The 20,843-nt window shown below is 41.3% G+C and overlaps 1 protein-coding gene across 7 annotated transcripts in view; it reads right to left on the reverse strand.

Annotated features, from left to right (window-relative positions):
* The window catches only part of SANBR (SANT and BTB domain regulator of CSR), a 66,954-nt gene that overhangs the window by 19,933 nt on the left and 26,178 nt on the right, over nt 1–20,843 (reverse strand). For all 7 annotated transcript variants that reach the window (XR_013221047.1, XR_013221046.1, XM_077282737.1 and 4 more), the window contains exons 4-10: nt 18,958–19,144; nt 12,763–12,853; nt 9,351–9,589; nt 8,362–8,420; nt 5,404–5,564; nt 3,046–3,132; nt 2,845–2,955 (exon numbers count right to left, since the gene is read on the reverse strand). Coding sequence is in view for 5 of the 7 variants with exons in the window: in XM_077282737.1 (XP_077138852.1) it covers nt 2,845–2,955; nt 3,046–3,132; nt 5,404–5,564; nt 8,362–8,420; nt 9,351–9,589; nt 12,763–12,853; nt 18,958–19,144 (935 nt within the window). In the remaining 2 variants the exon portion in view is untranslated. The remainder of the gene's footprint in view (nt 1–2,844; nt 2,956–3,045; nt 3,133–5,403; nt 5,565–8,361; nt 8,421–9,350; nt 9,590–12,762; nt 12,854–18,957; nt 19,145–20,843) is intronic.

Here is a 20,843-nt window from a genome sequence, read left to right on the forward strand (position 1 = left end):
AAGAGCTACAGGATATGACCAAGGCCTGGGATGAAGCGACATGTTAGACTTTTCGCTCACTTGGATACTAGAAGCTGATCTTGGAATAAATGTCTCTCCTTAGTGAGTGCTGTAATTGACTATTCTATGTACAATGGATCTAGATCCCACCACAGATAACCAGAAAATTATGCAGAGTGACAACCATACATATATGAATCTCAGATATTCTGAATAGTCGCTTGAAATAACAGGTACACTTTCACCGATACAAGTGACAATACACTGCTACATAAACTACAATTGTTTTCCAGGACCTTCACCGATACGAATGCCCGTAAGGCCTTACTCAGGGCTGTGACAAGGAATCTTAGTGCACTAGGCCGATGGTGCACCCACAACCCTCATCCAATGAATCCTCATCCTGTCAGCTTTAATTGCCACCCAACAGTCTTTTTTTCATAATTTTCATTTTTTCCACTTTATATTCAGAATTTTGTGATAATTTTGCAGATTCTTTTCTCAAACTGTTCTTATTGTTGCTTTCATCAAGATGTTAATAGCATTTGGGATATTTAGTTATATATTATTCATAACTTTGCTCTATGTTACAAAATATTTATCTTGTGTATGTAAACCAGACTCTCACGTCTCTTTTCTTACAGTGACGTAATGAGTAAGACCCGGGATGGGTGGAAATGTCTTTCATATATCATGGCTCCCCCCTCTTCTTGTTTCCCTCTTATTTACGGACTTGAATAAAATGATCTTGCATCACTTGAACCCAAGAGTGTGCGGTGAATCTTGACTTCTTCTAGTCTATTTCAAACACCAAACTCGACTATTCTAATTTATAGGTTACCCAAAAAACAGACAGCGCACAGATGCTATCCGTGTTGTATCCATGTGTCTGTTTGAATCACAGACTAGTACATGAGGCATTAACATTGAATGGCTGTCGCTGAATTAAGGTTTGGCCGATCATTTGGCCTCCTCTCCTATGCACTGAAGTGCTTGTTCTGCCGAGCGTTTCTGTGTTCTCTATGAGAAAGCCCCTGCCAGACTTATCTGGCAGTGGCTTATCTATTTGAGGACTAAAAAAGGCGCTAATCCAAAATCGGGCAGACCAGATCCTTAACTCCTGAAACTCAACTGTTGGGGTCACCCTACACATTAGTCTGTCAGCTGAAGACATCGATATCGGTGAATTTTGTCCGACGTTAATCTAATGTGAATGAGGAACTCTAGCCTCTATTGATGTGGCATGTTTACTAGTGCAATCTCAGCTACGCACATCCCAGGATAAGAATAGGCAGTTAGATGAGCTGATGACAAGGAAATATAAAGGGCAGAGTTAACCTAAGTTCACACTTTGCAAAAAATGTCTGCTGCCGATTTGGTCACAAATAGAATAAAAGGTTCACTGTAAGCTTTCCGGCAACTCCTTCTAAATTGAGGTGATGAGCAAGTCTATGTGTGGCCCTCAAAAAGAACACATAGCATGGAGATGAAATGGCAAGTTAACAGTGGGCCCAAATACACTCCAGTGTGAAGCCCCCTATACACCTTAGATAGCTGTCGGTCGAACCCTTGTTCATTTGTTGGCAAAGTGCTCCTAGGTTCTCTACGAGAGGGCTGCTGTCAGACATCTCTTGTGGCATAGCTCACCGAGAACAATTCGATATCAGACATGCCAGATCCTCAACTCCCCAAACATTTAACTGTCTGGTCCTCCCATACACAATAGACTGTCGGCCGAACCTGTCGATATTGGCAGGTTTGGCTGACCTTAGTCTAACATGTATGGGTGGCTGTAGAGTGAACATGCTTGGTCTTTAGACAAGTCTATCACTCTACCTTTTGGACTAATTTCACTGCAATTACCATTTCTTTAAAATACCTTAAAGGGGTTGTCTGGTCTCCTGATTAAGTCTGCAGTCAGAATATGCCAGTATATATTTCTGAATTCTGACACCGTACAGTGCGCACACTGTCAGGATTCACATGCCGACTAGACGTGCTCAGCCTCGCTCAATTCACTGGTATAGAGAAAAGCCAGTCACATATAGACAGAACATCGGCAGAAGTATGCAAATCTCATACCAGGTGACTGCCTGCTCTCATCGGCAATACTGGAGAATCCTGACAGCATGCGCACCGCACGGTGTACGGATTCCAAGTCTGCAGTCACATAGAGTGACATATAGAGTGGCTAGATTACTTGGGTTTATTTGGTGTGGTTTTTTACGTGTGTTGTTTATTGGGTTTTTGATAATGCGTTTTTGTCTCTTTTCCGCATGTCATGTTTTAAATAAAGCTGCTTTATTTTTGATACTTCCTGGTATTTGGCTTTGACAAAACTTTTTTGATAAAGTCATGTGCGGATTACATGTGTTTTTTTAACTGCAGATTTATTGCGTCTAACGCATGTCTATGGGGATAATCTGCACAGAAAACGCAGCGTAAGGAAAACGGACATGTTGTGGACTTGAAATGCGCATAGCAGGTCAGTTTACACAAAGTAAAAAAATAATGCTGGAACTGTAAGACGCTTCATTTTGGGTTTTTTTGCACAGAGAAAATACGCAGGGTCAGAAACCAACAGACGTCAGGCCAGAACTGGGATACGGTCGCGTGCGCTGACCTTTTGGTATGTCACACTGTAGCAGCGATCGGCCTCTAACATACAGCACATTTGCCATGGACGTCAGGCTCCTTCTTTGCCCTGAATCACGGTTCATAAATAACCCAAAGAGCCGTCACGACACAAGGTACGGCGGAGGTCTGTGTGCAGTTTGTCGCACACTTTAGTTTTCCTGTGCTTGGTGCCAGTACTGAGGAAGGTAACGTCAGAGATGAATATACCTGATGTGAAAGTAAACAATATTTCCATACTGGTCGATGTTGATTTTCCCAGGCAGACAGGCGATCTTCTGCTCAACGTCCTTTGTCAGCAGCTTCTTACACAAACAACATCTAAAAGGAATATGTACACATCAGTCTCTGCAGCAGCCAATCTACATTCACCTAGGGAAACCCACGCTAGCCTTATATAAGGGTATTTACCTGTATAGTGTCCCGGCATTGGCTGGAGAATCCGGATTTTTATACTCCTGGTCAAACAGCCTTTCAATTTTTTTGCAGAATATTTTGCTGATAAAACAAAATATCAGAAGCTCAAAAAATAATTTGCAATTTTCTTTCAGGATTATTTTATTTAAGTGAAACTTTTTTTCTTTTTAAAGGTGCCAGGACTCATGGAAAAAGCTGGGAACTACAGCTTCACCGCCCACAGAGAATGACAACTCTTCTTGTATGTACACTGCCACAGAAAAAGCTGTCGATCACTCAGTGGGGGCAGAGCAAGCAGGACTCACAAGAAAGACTCGCAAGCAGGACTCGCAAGCAGGACTCACAAGCAGGACTCGCAAGCAGGACTCACATGCAGGACTCACAAGCAGGACTCACAAGCAAGACTCACAAGCAGGACTCACAAGCAGGACTCACATGCAGGACTCACATGCAGGACTCACATGCAGGACTCACATGCAGGACTCACATGCAGGACTCACATGCAGGACTCACAAGAAGGACTCACAAGAAAGGCTCACAAGCAGGATTCACATGCAAGACTCGCATGCAAGACTCACAAGCAGGACTCACAAGCAGGACTCACAAGCAGGACTCACAAGCAGGACTCACAAGCAGGACTCACAAGCAGGATTCACATGCAGGACTCGCAAGAAGGACTCGCAAGAAGGACTCACAAGAAAGACTCACAAGCAGGATTCACATGCAGGACTCGCATGCAAGACTCACAAGAAAGACTCGCAAGCAGGACTCGCAAGCAGGACTCGCAAGCAAGACTCACAAGAAAGACTCGTAAGCAGGACTCACAAGAAAGACTCGCAAGCAGGACTCGCAAGCAGGACTCGCAAGCAGGACTCGCAAGCAAGACTCACAAGAAAGACTCGCAAGCAGGACTCACAAGAAAGACTCGCAAGCAGGACTCACAAGCAGGACTCACAAGCAGGACTCGCAAGCAGGACTCGCAAGCAGGACTCGCATGCAGGACTCACAAGCAGGACTCACAAGCAGGACTCACATGCAGGACTCACATGCAGGACTCACATGCAGGACTCACGTGCAGGATTCAGATGCAAGACTCACAAGCAGGACTCACAAGCAGGACTCACAAGGAAGAATCTCAAGCAGGACCCACAAGCAGGACTCACAAACAAGATTCGCAAGCAGGACTCGCAAGCAGGACTCGCAAGCAGGACTCACAAGCAGGACTCACAAGCAGGACTCACAAGCAGGACTCACAAGCAGGACTCACAAGCAGGACTCACAAGCAGGACTCGCAAGCAGGACTCTCAAACAGGACTCACAAGCAGGACTCACAAGCAGGACTCACAAGCAGGACTCGCAAGCAGGACTCTCAAACAGGACTCACAAGCAGGACTCACAAGCAGGACTCACAAGCAAGACTCGCAAGCAGGACTCACAAGCAGGACTCGCATGCAGGACTCACAAGCAGGACTTGCAAGCTGTCCCAAAAAGTCCTGGGAGTAGATTTACAGATCTACTGAAAAAGATCACTAAAACAATATATCCCTGAGCTCATTATTTTCCCATATATCTTAAAGGGAGTCCAGCACCCTCAACATGCAAATTCTGCTACTTAAACATTTGTATAGAGAACTTAACCCCTATTATCATGCCAGAAATAAACATTTTTGAGGAGTAGTTGCAGATAAATTCCCTTTTAATCTATATGCAAATGAGGGCGCTTAGGCATGGCCTATAACTTGGTACACCGTCACACCCTAATATTTCCATACCCAGCATTATCTCTGGGCTTAAATGACTGCGCTCGTTATCTCACAGCTCAAATGCCTGGTCCTGCTCGTGCGCACTGACACTGTAGGAGCCCCTAGACGCACCCAGTGTGGGTGCGGGCACACTCTGATCTCAGGCAAGTGATGGCCACAGGCTGGCAGGTGATGAAAATCAGAGTTTTGCCACACTCACACAGAATGCTTGCCCATCTGAACACTAGCGCACCGCTGTGCTCCTTCAGGGTTGGTGCGCAGATGTGGGAACAGGGATTTCAGTTTAGGGAGTGCTCGCTGTGAGGAAGCAAGCACTGTTAATCCAGATCAGGGATAGTAATAGATATGTTTATTGGAAGGTGTAAAGGTGCGCCGAGCCATAGGCCACACCAAGGGGGCATCCTCAATAGGATTAAAGTCATATGGACTAACAGTGATTTTATCTACAACCGCAATGCTAAAATGTATATTACTGGTATGATTGTTATCGGGCCTAAGTCCCCAATATAGATATTTAATTGGCATGTTGTGGGACACTAAATCTCTTTAAACTATCAGATAGGAGACCTATATAATTGGGTTTTCTCACCTCTTAAACTTGTCTTTCTTGTCTCTGATGTCATCAGCTTCATTGTGTGTGAAGAGATCTGTAATCCTTGTGAGGAGGTTTGCATTGATGCAGTTCATATTGCATGGAGTGGCTACAATAGCGCTCATGTTTTTGTGACAGAAGTCAATGCATTCTTCTACCTATGGAAAGGAAAAAATAAGAATATACTAGAAATGCTGCTGTCATTAGGAGGGCCCCTGCTCGGCCCTTATGTACACTGATATCGGCGGACACAAGGTGAGGCTATATTAGAGACAGGATAGGACCGTCCTGATTGGGTACACCTTGTCAGGGTGGGATGCATTTTATGCTTTTTTGATCAAAATAGTGTTAACTAAGTACCCCATGTTATTTACATGTACTATTACTGCTTACTTATTTACTTACTACAGGGTATATGCTCATTTTGTGGTTTTCTTGGGCTTTGTCTGTTACTAGGAGGGAATTCAGGAAGCTTGTGGCAGGTAGCCAAAATTGCATCATTTAAAGGGGCGTTCAGGGCATCCAATATAGATTACCTATATATATATATATATATATATATATATATATATATATATATATATATATATATCAGATCGGTTGGGTCACACTTGAATAGGAGCCGTTGTGCAGCACCAGGCAGTGGCCAATACACAGTGAATGGAGCTGCGCTGATCGTTGGGGGTGACGTGATCTGATCTGATATTGGGTATATATCTTAACGATAAGTCATCAATAAATGTCCAGACAACCCCTTTACAAATAAATACTGTAAACTTAACCAGAACCTAATTATTGTGCTTTATAGATAGAAAATCCTACATCAGCAACTCCTTTGAAAGGGTAAATGTTTTCAGAGCTTTTTTTCTGCAGCAAAAACTGATCTATTGGCAGGAAAGAAGCTGCAGAAAACGCATGTTTTCCTTGGTTTTTATTGCATTTTTTGCAACTTTTTTGCGGTGATTTTGGCATGCTAGACTTATCTCTTGCGCATGCTGATAAATTTAGTTTTGAAAAAAAAAAAAGCCCTATTCCAAAAAACCTGATACTTGCACTTTTGGTGCGTTTTTTCACCACCCATTCAAGTCAATAGGTGAAAAATGCTGAAAGAAGTGACATGCTCCATTGTGTAAACACCATGCAAAGCACAAAATACTGATGACAAAAAAAAACAAATGTGTGTGCGTGAGATTTCTGAAGTCTCATAGGCTTTGCTGGTACTGTAAAACGCAGCTGAAAAGTAGCATAAAAAAAGCTGCAAAAAATACACCCTGTGTGAACTTAGCCTTATTCCCCCTCCAGCCCCAGCACCAAAGCTCCCAAACCCACGGGTGTCCGGTACGTTATGGGCAGCTGATCATGTGCCCCCTAACCATGTGACCACTGCAGCCCATCATTCAACTTGGAACGATCACGTGGTCACTTGATTAGGCAGCACAAAATCTGCTGTCAGTAAGTGGAATCCAGCAAAGAATGGAAAAGCGGTGCTAAAGGGTCAAGTGGATTACACCAGTTATTACTGGTTAGTCCATTATTTTACAACATTACCTGCTTTTAGAAAAAAATATTTACTAAACAACCCCTTTAAGACCCACCTCTAAATTCAAAACATTGAGGAAGTTCAGGGGGTACTTGCGCAATTAGGGTCAGCTAACAATTAAATATGACCTTTCACCTCTCCTGACATGTCTAGTTTACTATATACACGAATTCCCCATAAAATAACAATTCTGAACCAACTTTTCTTAGAAATCGATATTTTGCCATTCCTCTATTATGTCTACTGAAACTGCATGAATACATTGACAACTGGGTGTTACCATTCCCCTTGTCAATGACAAATGTGTCCATACACAGTTACCACTGTCAGCCCTGAGTGGGTCATCAGACTGTGTAGGGAGATGCCCCATTGGCAAGTGAAAAGGTAGCACCCAATTGTCAATTTAGATTTACATTTTGCAGAAAAAGGGGATCAGTCAAATAATTACTAATTTTAATTTCAATAGTGGCGCATTGAGTAATAAAACAGTTTTTCATATATAACGATTGATCAGTATTTGCAATGTAATGTATTTTTGTAATATACCTCGTTACCTTATTTCACCACCTTCTCTCACAAACTCTATACGTCAGTGCTGTTTACATTTTATGCTCTTTTAGAAGTTTCTTTCAACTGCAGACAGCGAAGATCAGTACACTATGGCACCAATTCATCCAGCCTGGCATTGTTCACACCGGTCTTGATGAGGAGGTGTGCTGGAGTCCGGATTCATTAAGATGTGCACACCTCTTAGTGAATCAGCACTGTCAAACAAATCAGGGACTAGAGTAAGAACTGTGGCGTAAGGAACGCCGCTGCTCGTCATGAATTTGATGAGCGTGGGGTTGCCACACCCCCTTAAAACCCCGGTCACCCACTTAGTCGGCTTTAATGAATCATCATGCCAATTATTCAAATAGTCATTGTACAGGAATTCCCCTGTCTGAGCCTCTGCTCTGCATTCCTGCACTCAGACAAGGGAATTCTGTACTCTGTTTGAATATAGTGTAAGGAACTTGTTGAGCAGCAGTCGGAAGCAGCTTCTAAAAGGAGCACAAATCGGGCATTGAAACAGCTCTGCAGAATAATGTTTGGAAGAAAAGGGAGTAATGAATGATTTTACAAAAATTCATAACTTTGCAAAAGGCTAATCAATAATTCTATTAACAAAGTCTAGGTACTCATGAAAATTTTTTGCAATGATTTTACAGAAAACTAGAGGATACTATTATAAAAAGAAATTTGTAACAACAAAACTCAAATGGTGAAGAATACTTAGGATTCTTAAAGAGGCTGTTCCCTTTCAATTAAACTTCTCCTCTGACTACAGTTTATGATGCTTTCTACCCTTGACCAAATTATCCCTGCATATAGAATTAGGAAGAAAAGAGGCAGTGGAGACTTTCTTTACTTACTAGTGAATCCATCTTTAAAAATTCAGACGAGATTAATATTGAAATAACATTTCCAGGTTCTGTAACAGAAGACATTTACATTCAGATAGAGTCTTACCCAACAAACGTGATGAGCGAACGTGCTTGGATAAGGTGTTTCCTGATGTAATGAATTCCAGTCTAACTTTAGATGTAACATTTACCACCTATGCACAAAATAGGTAAGAGATCTAAGATTGGATATGGAGACACCCACTGACCAGTCCAGCAGCTGAGCAGTCAGTGCTGTACTCAGATCTATAGAGTTTGAATAAACAGCAGCGCACATGCAGGATCACCGCGCCATGCAAATGTAGACTCTACTATACAGCCTAGTGAAATGCAGCCATTATTTAATTACTGAGGTGTTGAGGACCTGTAACATACAGAGAAATTAAGGAAATTTGAGGACCAAAGTAAAAATCCTAATGGCCATGGTATTTTACTAATCATGAAAATTAGCAGGGAGTTTAAAGAGGGTGTGGCGCCAGGTCAAAAGGAGCAGTTCTCATTTTATTCCCTCTACTTCCCCGATTAAGCAGTTTTAGGAGTTTTTTTTTTTTTTATAAATCCATTATATGGTTTTTACAGGCATACGGGCCTTTTTATTTAGTGCTGCTTTTTATGGTCTACATCAAGGGGGCATAGTTCACATGGTAATAATCGAGAATAGGTATGCCCCTTTAATAAAACAAAACATAATTAGCACTTACGAAAAAGACCCATATCTCTGGGACTCTATGGGGGATTTTAGAAACAAAAACCCCAAAAATTGCATACTCAATATACAGTGGGAATAATATAAGAGCAAAACTTGGACACTTCTGACCTGCTGTATATGCTGAATGTGGTCACCAAACGTGATGCGCCGAGAGCCCACGTTTTCGGTATATGTGATGTCTGCACTTAGTTAAGTTTTTACTATTATTGTTATTAAAACCAAAACTGAGATAAAAGTAAATGATACTGACCCAGCTTTGGTACGTCCAGTTGGTCACCTTCGCTTGAGTTCCGCTTGACATATTTTATCAGCCAGTTAAAGATCTGAACATCACAATGGACGGAGATGTCAACCTCCTCCCATCGCTGGGCATCGGTAGATAGGTATTCTGCAAAGTACTTCATCTCAGAAATGAGCAGATCCCGCGGACACATAAAGTCTTCCCTAAGGTTCTTGGCTTCATCACATACATGAATCACCATGTTTGGCCTTAAAAGAAGGAAGATAAGAATCTGCTCTTATCCATCATGCACTAGATTTAAGTTATGTCCATGTTATGAATGCTAGAGGGGTTGGCCAATACGTTCAATCATTTTCTTAATGTGTCCAGGATGGGAAGAAAATGTATGGACAACCCCTTTAACTTTTTTATACTAATAAAAATGCAGTTGCACGCCATTACATTTTGCAAATTTGGAATTATGTGCATCTCTATGTACAGTTCTGCTTAAAAGTTTACATACCCCGGCAGAATTTTTGCTTTCTTGTAATTTTTTCAGGGAATATGAACGATAACACCAAAACTTTTCTCCACTCATGGTTAGTGGTTGGGTGAAGCCATTTACTGTCAGACTACTGTGTTTTCTCTTTTTAAATCATAATGACAACCAAAAACATCCAAATGACCCGATCAAAAGTTTACATACCCCATTCCTTAATACTGTGTATTGCCCCCTCTAGCATCAATGACAGTTGAAGTCTTTTATGGTAGTTGTGGATGAGATTCTTTATTTTCTCAGATGGTAAAGCTGCCCACTCTTTTTGGCAAAAAGCCTCCAGTTCCTGTAAATTCCTGGGCTGTCTAGCATGAACTCCCCAGAGTGGCTCAATGATATTGAGGTCAGGAGACTGAGATGGCCACTCCAGAACCTTCACTTTGTGCTGCTGTAGCCAATGACAGGTTGACTTGGCCTTGTGTTTTGGATCGTTGTCATGTTGGAACGTCCAAGTACGTCCCATGCGCAGCTTCCGGGCTGATGAGTGCAAATTTGCCTCCAGTATTTGCTGATAATGTGCTGCATTCATCTTTCCTTCAACTCTGACCAACTTTCCTGTGCCTTTGTAGCTCACACATCCCCAAAACATCAGCGATGCACCTCCATGCTTTACAGTAGGAATGGTGTTCCTTTCATCATAGGCCTTGTTGACCTCTCTCCAAATGTAACATTTATGGTTGTAGACAAAATGTTTTTGGCCTCATCACTCCAAATTACCTTGTTCCAGCAGTTTTGAGTCTTGTCTCTGTGCTGTTTTGCATATTGTAGGCGAGATATTTTGTGGCATTTGCGCAGTAATGGCTTTCTTCTGGTGACTCGACCATGCAGCCCATTTTTCTTCAAGTGCCTCCTTATTGTGCATCTGGAAACAACCACACCGCTAGTTTTCAGAGAGTCCAGTATTTCAGCTGATGTTATTTGTTATTTGTGGGTTTTTCATTGCATTCTGAACAATTTTCCTGGCAGTTGTGGATGACATTTTTGTTGGTCTACCTGACCGTGGTTTTGTTTTTACAGAGCCCCTAATTTTCCATTTGTTAATCACAGTTTTGAATGCTGCTGACTGGCATTATCAATTTCTTGGATATTCTTTTGTATCCCTTTCCTGTTTTATACAGTTCAACTGCCTTTTCCCGTAGATCCATTGACAATTCTTTTGCTTTCCCCATGACTCACAATCCAGAAACATCAGTGGCTGGATGAAAGATGCAAGAGTCTGTCTGGATCCCAGAAACTCACTCAGCTTTTATGCACACACACTGATTACAAGCAAACCGGTCACAGGTCAGGATGTTACCTTTAGTAGCCATTCAAACCCATTTGTGTCAACTTCTGTGCTTGTTATCAGGCCAAAATCACCAGGGTATGTAAACTTTTGATCAGGGTCATTTGGATGTTTTGGGTCGTCATCATGATTTAAAAAAGAGAAAACACAGTAGTGTGACAATAAATGGATTGTCCCAACCACTAACCATGGGTGGAGAAAAAGGTTTGGTGTTATCATTAATTTTCTCTGAAAAAAGAAAGAAAAAATTCTGCCAGGGTATGTAAACTTTTGAGCACAACTGTATATATCTGTATGCAAGGGACTACAATGTGGAACTACGTGTGACTTTTGTAGGAACTATTATTAGCAGACATCTGGCCATTAATACATCACACAACATGAAATTACATCTATTGATGGCGTTCTCGGTCATTACTGGCAATCTGTAGGAAGGAACTAAGCCCAAGCGATTAATGCTAATACACTTTATTGTTTTAGATCACAAAGAAGCAGATTGGGATTGGCTTTGGATTTATTTCTCATGTTGAAAGTTTTAAGCAAATGGCGATCCTTGGATTAGAGAAGAAGAACAAAAGCAATAACAGTTATGAACAATAGAACATATAAATTTAAATAAAAAGTGAATTTTAATGTAAAACAATTTATTTTTTAGTTCAATAAACCCAAATATCTGATCCCCCCAGTCCAAGATGGGATCTGCTCAATGGATGCATTGTGAGTTTTTTATGACGCCTGCATTAAAGCCTTGGGATGATGGATGCCATTTTGTCGCCAGGGTCACACAAGCGTATCGGATGAGTGCTATCCGTTTTTTTTATCAGATAGCACTCAGACCAATGTTATTGAATGGGGCAGTGCTGATGACCAATTTTTTTTACTCACAGAATCTGAGTGTGAAAAAAAATCACAGCATGCTGCGATTTCACTCTGAAATCGGATGATTTACCCATTCAGCCTATGGATGTGTGGAAACCATTGGACTGCAGACGTCATGCTGATTTGACAGCCAGCTTACCGCTTAGCTGTGGAATGCCAGCTGTTAATCAGTATGATGCCGGCAGTCACTCCCCATCGACAGAGCAGCCCAGAAGAGAAAATGACATAAAGCAGCAGAATCGCTGGCAGGAGCGGTCTGTGACTGTTCTCAGCCAGCACCAGGCAGAACAAGCAGGTAGTTAGCAACTATCTGCCTGTTAGTTCTTAGGCTCATAGTAAAAAACATAAAACAGTCCCGGCAAACCCCTTTAACAATCTGTAATACTTCACACAGCGCCATCTACTGTCCGCTCAAGATAGAAATTAGCATAAGCCTGCAGCTGTGGTACTTCAACAGTTGCATGTTGAACTTTTTGGGTTTGTATTTTTTATAAGATACCCCAATTATACTAATAATACTTTAAATATTCAAGATCACATGAGTGGACAAAGAGTGGTTGGATTGGCTGCCGTGAATGCTTTTTTCATTAATTTACTAATGGTTACTTCCTTGGTAAATAATTCTGATATTTGGATATTTTCTCAGAGGTGATCACACACAAGACTTTTCATAAATTCATTGACTAGAACATATTTATCACCACAATGACACATGCACATACCCATGGTGTCCTTCTGAACTTTCTTCATCCATTGAAGGAGATTTACCATTTTCTGTAGGACACTTTCTTGTTGAAGAAGCACCAGATCTTCCTAAATACAAGAAACATCATTGTTGCGTGTAGTTACGTAACTGCTGGATGTTAAAAAAGGAGATATGTAACATAGCAATTGTGCGGGGTCTCTGCTCAGAGGGCTACGTGCACTGCTAACTATACTGTGTGCGCAATAATTAGGCAACTGAGTATTTGACCATATCATCATTTTTATGCAGATCTTCCAACTAGACGCTGTATAAACTTGATTGCTTATTGGATGAAGCAGATCAGCTGATGTGTATTTGTGCAATGAGGGGGGTGCAGCCTAAGGATACAACATCCTTTATTAAGGTGTGCAGAATTATTAGGCAGCTTGTTTTCCTCAGGCAAAATGGGCCAAAAACTATATTTAACGGGCTCTGAAAAATCAAATATTGTTAGAAGTCTTACAGAGGGATGTAGCATTCTTCAAATGGCAGAGATATTGGGGCGAGATCACAGAAACCTCAAAGGTTTTATTGCAAATAGTTAACAGGGTTGCAAAAAATGTGTTGAGAAAAATAAAGATGCCCGTTAACGGCCAAAGATTTGAGAAGAATCAAAAGTGTAGAGACCAGGAAGCCATTATCCTCCAGTGCTGTCATATTCCAGGACTGCAGCCTCTCTGGAGGCCCAGAAGTACAAGGTGTTCATTGACATGGCCGAGGTGAGGAGGCTGAAACCCGACCACCACTGAACAAGACACAGAAGAGGAAACCTCAAGTCTGGGCAAAGGAATATCTGAAGACAAATTTTTCGAGGTTTTATGTACTGTTGAGATAGGAGTGAATCTTGATGCCCCAGATTAATGGGAACATGGCTGGATCAGTAACAGGCACAGACCTCCACTACGACTCAAGGTGGAGGTGGGGTGCTGCCATGGGTTGCTATTATTATAGATAAGCTAGTGGAACCTTTTTGGGTTGAAGATTGACTCAATATCATCTCCCAAACCTACTGACAGTGTTTAGAAGACACTTTCTTCAAGCAGTGGAACAGGAAAAAGTCTGCATCTTTCAAGAAAACCATGTTTTTTATACCGTACAATGCTCCCTCACTTGCCTCAAAGTCTCCACCACCTTTCAGTCTTCATATACAGCATACTAAAATGCTGTATATATGCCCCAATTTGGCCTGCAACAAAAGAACAACACCTTTTGGGTCCGGTCCAAGTGGTGTCACTGACCCTGGTCCAGTGCCTCCCTTCTTCTTTCGATGCTGTCCTCCTTCTGTGCTTCATGTGGAGGACTCTTTGACCTTTCTCGGCACATGTGCACTGCAGTACTTTGCTCTGTCCTAGTCAGGCCAGAGAAGTACGCCTGCGCAGGAGCGCGATGCCTGGGGACACTGTGTAGATGACATATCGCTCGTCAACCACACTACACACAGAAAGAGGTCGGCATCAAAAGAAGAAGGGAGGCGCCGGACCAGGACCAGCGACACCCCCCGGACCCGACCACCCCCAGGTGAGTATAATAAAAGGTGTTTTTCTTTTGTTGCAGGCCAGATCAGGGGCATATATACAGCACTGTAGTACGCTGTATATGTGGGCTGAAAGGTGGTGGTCTTACTCCTATGGGGCAAACCTGGTGGCAGGTTCTCTTTAAAGAGGACAGAATAATGACATGGTCCCTTTCTCACCTAAACCCTATTGAGAACATGAGGGCCCTGCTTACATGAAATGGTCACCTAGGAAAACAGTCTCCTCTCTGACCAGTCTCTAGGAGGCTGTGGTTGGTGCTGCCAAAACGTTGTTCGTCTACAGACTAAGAAAATGACAAGACTCCATGTCTGAAGCTTATGACTGTTATTAAAAAGAAGGGCGGCCATACTGCGCTGGTCACTCCTATTTTTTTGAAGTATGTAAATACTTTTATGCCTAAAAATGATAAAATTATTCTCGGAGTGATATCTTTATTGGCTAACCAGAAACATGATGTTTGCCAGCTTTCAGAGCACAGAGGCTCCTTCTTCAGGCAGGATTATAATCACTGAGACCAAAGTGCCTAAGAGATGTTACATGCCGTGCTTTTATCTCAGTAATTCTCTCCTGGAATACTTTTAGTATTTTTGGGCATAAAAGTATTTACATCGATTTTTCTGGCTAACCCGGTACCACACTTTAATTTTTTATTGTGCATCATTTGAAAATGTCAGAAATGTTTGTACATTTTCAGTCGCTTATTATTCTCACATATCAGATAAAAAAACAATGAAGATGGGAAAAATTTATATTTTTCATTTAGTTGCATAATAATTCTGCACATGAATAGTTCCAAATATTTCTGCACCCATAGATATTCTCCTAAGAAAGACAAAACTTTACTATTACTTTCTTTAATATTCAGGTTTATTAACCCTTTGGACTGACCGGCAGCCCCGTAGTAGCACAATAATAAAATGTATAATCAAATATACAAATTGCCTAATAATTGTGCACACAGTGAATGGTGGCTAAGCTGGCTTGTCTAATCATGCTACCTTGTGACTGTCTCTTAGCCGCTGGGGGCAGGATGTGACCCTGTACCTCTGTAGAGAAGGAAGAGACCGAAGACCCCAAATAAGTGGCTTTAAAGGGAACCTGTCACCTGATTCAAGCTGTCCAAAAAGAGGGCGGCAAGAATCTCAGCTTGGCTACAGGATCTCAGCCAGGTATATTTTCATCCGAAACACTCCAGCATTTCAGAGAACTTACTTTATAAAATAATCCCATATAAAATATATATTAAATCAATAAATCTTTATTTGAAGAAATTACATAACCAAAAAGACTAGATATAAAAACAATTAAAGGAAGATATGCTGCAGAATATAAAGGCTGGAGCACAACAAGATACATGCATTTCACAAGCATGCTCAACAACTAATAACATAATTATATTGATCCACATGGAGAAGAAATAGGTATATATACATTGTCAAATACTTTCTACAGATGAGATTAAATAATACACTGTCTCCACCAAGTGGTGTCAGAAGGTATTACCCCTCAATACAAGGGAGAAAATACATATAAATATATAAATATATTGTAAAATTATGGCTATATCCGTATATCATGGAAAGTGCCAGGCCTTACATAAAAAAGAAGTTATAAAGTGCAAATTCATGTCATATATATTTTCTCCCTTGCATTGAGGAGTAATACCTTCTGACACCACTTGGTGGAGACAGTGTACCATTTAATCTCATCTGTAGAAAGTACTTGACAATGTACGGTATACAGTATATACATATTTCTTCTCCATATCGATCAATATAATTATATTATTACCGTAATTGATGAGCATTCTTGTGAAATGCATGTATCTTGTTGTACTCCAGCCTTTATATTCTGCAGTTTATCTCCTTTAAAATGTTTTTATGTCTAGTCTTTTTTGTTATGTAATTTCTTCAAATAAAGATTTATCAAATTATTATATATTACTTATGGGAGATTATGTAAATATATATATATATATTTAACTCCCATTCAATCATTTGACCTTCTCAGACTTATAGTTTAAAGATCTGACCGGAGACCATAGTTGGACATGAGAATAATCCGGCTCTGCTTCTGGCCGCCTCTTCTCAGTGTTCTAGATGAATGACGAGTCTCTCGCTGTGGTAGAGACCTGTCAATCACGTGCACCGGCACTGGTAAGGGCCGTCTGGGCTCTTCAAAGTATATTTTCTCTGAAAAGTCAGAGCATTTCAAATAAAAATATACCTGGCTGGAATCTTGCAGCTAGCCTCTAATTGACGCTTCCCGGGATTTAGTGCAGCAAGAATCAGGTAACAGGTTTCCTTTAAATCCTCCCCAAAAAAACTATATGAACCTGCCATATGGGAGAGGACTGCTACTATATTTGCTGCCCAGTGAGGACCACTTAATCTTGATAACCTTATAATAGTAAAGCTGGTCAAAACGTAACTGCAATGCGATGGTCACATATGACCAGGCTCGGACTGGCCGGCAGGAGAAGAGGAGGATCCTCCGGTGGGCCCCCATGCAGGGATGAGCTATCCACTGCACCTATGTGAGAAGTGGTTGGCACCATACATGTTTCACCATGTACAGACAAGGGCATCATCTCAACATTCATTTGACAAACTACCTCGTTTATTATTACATAGAAATATAGATACATTTGTGAGTGAGGTAAAGTGATATCTGCATATAGCTGAACAGTGGGCCACCAGACTCAGTGTTACTGGTGGGCCCTTGGCATCCCAGTACGGCCTGCATATGACATGGCAATCAGCGACATTGTCAAATTGATTGCATCTAAAAGCAGATTGATTGTTAATATCCGAACTGTTACCATTAATTACCAAACTGATCTAGTTGGAAACCACAGCCATCATCAAAGTCTGGACACAGAACAGTTCGCATGGCTGATGCCCGGTCTATACACATTGAAGATAAGTTATACAGCAGCCACACTTTCATTCTTTTGACATATATTTTGTCCACGATGGAAAGTTATGAAACTTCCCAAATCACTTTATTAGGGAATTTGCCTTCATTTCTGTAAAAAAAAGACATGTAAAAAGGTTTCTAAACCCTTCATATTCCCCCGATTATTTAGCACCATAGATCTCAGAACGTACTTATTTGGAGTACAGATGATGGCAGTGATCGGTGTCCTTCTTTTCTGTCTTCTAATTACCAAAACAATTTCCTGCAGCAGCTTCTCCCCAGAGTTAGTGAACTTAGCCAGCGCTCCTGTCACATCGCAAAGCGGTTGGTTTACCCCACAATAGTACCGCCTTACACCCCAGTATAATAAATAATGTCTGTAACATGTGTCACTAAACAGACCCTCAGTGACTGCCCCCGCTATACTGTAAGGGAAGCATAGGATTTGCTCCAATTTGCTTTCTATTATGTATACCCCTCCTCACATGTAAAGCGCCATGGAATAAATGGCGCTATAACAATAAATAATAATAATAATAACAAGCATCCTGTATGCACCGCTGGGGAGAGGGATATAATGAGAACAGGGTGCTTGTGGAAGGAAACCCAATGCTTCCATCACAGCGTCCTGTAGAGGGGGCAGTGAGGGTCCGACCCGCCTGCTGCTGGAGATTGCACCCATAAGAAGAAGAACACTCAGAGGAGGAGACAGGTGCTGACTAGTGATGAGCGAGTGTACTCGTTGTTCGGGTTTCCCCGAGCACGCTTGTGTGGTCCCCGAGTATTTATGACTACTCGGAGATTTAGTTTTCATCGTGGCAGCTGAATGATTTACAGCTACTAGACAGCTTGATTACACGTGGGGATTCCTTAGCAACCAGGCAACCCCCCACATGTACTCGGCCTGGCTAGTAGCTGTAAATCATTCAGCTGCCGCGATGAAAACTAAATCTCCAAGCAGTCATAAATACTCGGAGGAAACCCGAGCAATGAGTATACTCGCTCCTCACTAGTGCTGACTGATCACTGCCATCATCAGTACTCCAAAATGAGAACAAGTTGATATCAATGTAGCCGATGGCAGGCACATGGGCTGGGAAAAAGCAAGGATCTGAAAGCCAGCAACAACCATATTTTAGAGGAATGAGGAAAAAAAAAAAACGAACACATATACCCTAAAAAACAAATATTTATTAGATGCTATTAAAAACACCAAAAAATCCTGTGCGGTAAAAAAATGTCTTTATAGAATAATATATCTGGGTGACTTATAGATGATATAGACATATAATCAATGGTGTAGACTCATTTTGGATAGATCTACACCGATGATTATCTGTCTATATCAGCTGTCGGTCATCCAGACTAGTCTATATAGAATCTTTTTTTTTTTTTTTTTTTTTTTTTACTGTACTGGATTTTTGGTGCTCTTAATAGAATCTAATAAATATTTATTTGAAGGGTATATATATATATATATATATATATATATATATATATATATATATATATGTGTATATATATATTCACCTTGCCTAATACTGCCCTATTGATAGTTCAAAAAGAATGAAGCCAAATCATCTAATAAAATTATTTGCAAACATTCACAACTTTTCAAGCTAGAAAAAAAAATAAAAATGAAATTGTAATTACTCTTTAACTCTGGAATAGGCATCATTCACATGTATAACGCTTAGTGTGACTGTGCCGCAGGTCACCTGTGAGGGCGTGGATGCCTTGTCCCGCTGCCACATCCTCAGGTTCCTCCGCTGGGTCGAGCAGGGAAGATCTGATGTAGGTTGCCAGGCTTTCCAGAGGCGTCCCTCCCGCTGCCAGCAGAGGATTGTACTGGTTGTCCACTGGAGAGCTCCCACTACTTTTTATTTCCTCAAATCGTTTGGCACACTGTGAAGACAAATACAGCCGTCACTTCCACTATATGTTATCCATTGTGATCCTGGGATACGGCGATGCAGAAAATTAGACTTAGATATTGGGGCAATCCTGTCCCTGATATCGGCATCGATGAGAGGTAATACTCATATAACATCTTATAATGGGTAGGAGCGTAATACAGACATTGTGAGCTCAGGACAGCTGCACTGACTCACATGCAAAATAACAATTTAAGGATGACGGCCACCTGCGAGGCCGGAGACGTCACGCTCTACTGACTCATAAGCGGGGACAGCTGGAGAAATGTACGCTCCAGAATTTTAATAATTCTTGCTTTATATGACTCGCTGAAGTCAAATAATTGATAAGAAATGTTAAAGTGAACTTGTCAGGTCCAGATTCGCTATATAAGTAAAAGAGAGTGCTAGAGGTGATAATTATCATCCATAGCATGTGTCAGTCACGGACAGCACAGAAACGCTGCAGAACCGCATGTGATTTACAGTACAATGTAAATCAATGGGAAAATAAGAATGTTGTGCTAATGGTGCGGAAAATTCCACACGGAATCCGCCGTGGATTAAAAGACGGAGCATGTCACTTCTTTGTGCGTTTCTGCACCCATTCCATTATAGGAAAACGCAGGGGTAAAAACACATGAAATCCACACAAAATCCGCATAAAAAAACGCGTCAAATCCACACAAAATCCGCATAAAAAAAGCGCAGATTTTGACTTGCGTTTTCTGCCAAGAGATGCAGAATCCGCACGGAAAATTCCACAGGCAAATCCGCAACGTGTGCACATAGCCTTAGAAATGGATGAAAAATGCAACCAACGTTTCTGTTTGTAAATGGATCCATCTTTAAAAAAAAGAAAATAAAAAAGTACAGAAAAGATCTGTTTAAAAACGACACTTTGGTTTCCATTTTGCATCGATTCGCGTTCCGTTTGGATCGGATCTGCTTTGACTGGAGGTGTCACTGAACAATTCTAATGTTCTGGGGATGTACGATGCTAAAAACAAATGGATCCATTTACAAAGGTCCATCCATTACGATTCATTTTCCAAAGGCTTCAATAATAAAAAAAAAAGAAACGGATCTGTCCACACAAGAATGTTGTGCAGACTAATAGCATCTGGAAAGGAGGTAAATGGAAGAGATTTTACGACACTTCCATTTCCAGAAATAACTAATGGCAATGTAGCGTTTCGGAGAAAAACATAGATGGAAAGCGCCACGAGTGAAAGGGGCCTAAGGGATAAGAGGAAACTTTTATCTTTTTGGAGAGTGCCTAGCCGGTGTAAGGAGACGTATAGGCCATGCATTGCTCCTCTGTGACATTAACTATGCAAATAGACAAAGAGGACTAGAAGTCTAGTGCCACCTACTGGAAGTAGCAATCTTAAAAGTCAATGATGACCCATGACAAGCCTTACCACATGACTTCTCTGCAGTACACTGATGAGGGGTAAACACCCTGAAACACATCTGCAAATGGAGTACCTGGTTTGGCGTTTCAATCCTAAATCATGTGGCATGGCTTATTAAAGAGTTAATATTGACTTTTAGGATTGCTAAGCCCAACAGGTGGCACCAGAGTGCTAGTTGTCTTCTTCTATGAAGAGGATATGTACATAACAAGTTTTCGCAAAGCCACTAATGGTCCTTTCTCCTAGCTTTCCTGTGGCCTCTAGTAGAATGCC

This window comes from Ranitomeya variabilis, chromosome 2 (assembly GCF_051348905.1).
Source record: "Ranitomeya variabilis isolate aRanVar5 chromosome 2, aRanVar5.hap1, whole genome shotgun sequence".
NCBI lineage: Eukaryota > Metazoa > Chordata > Amphibia > Anura > Dendrobatidae > Ranitomeya > Ranitomeya variabilis.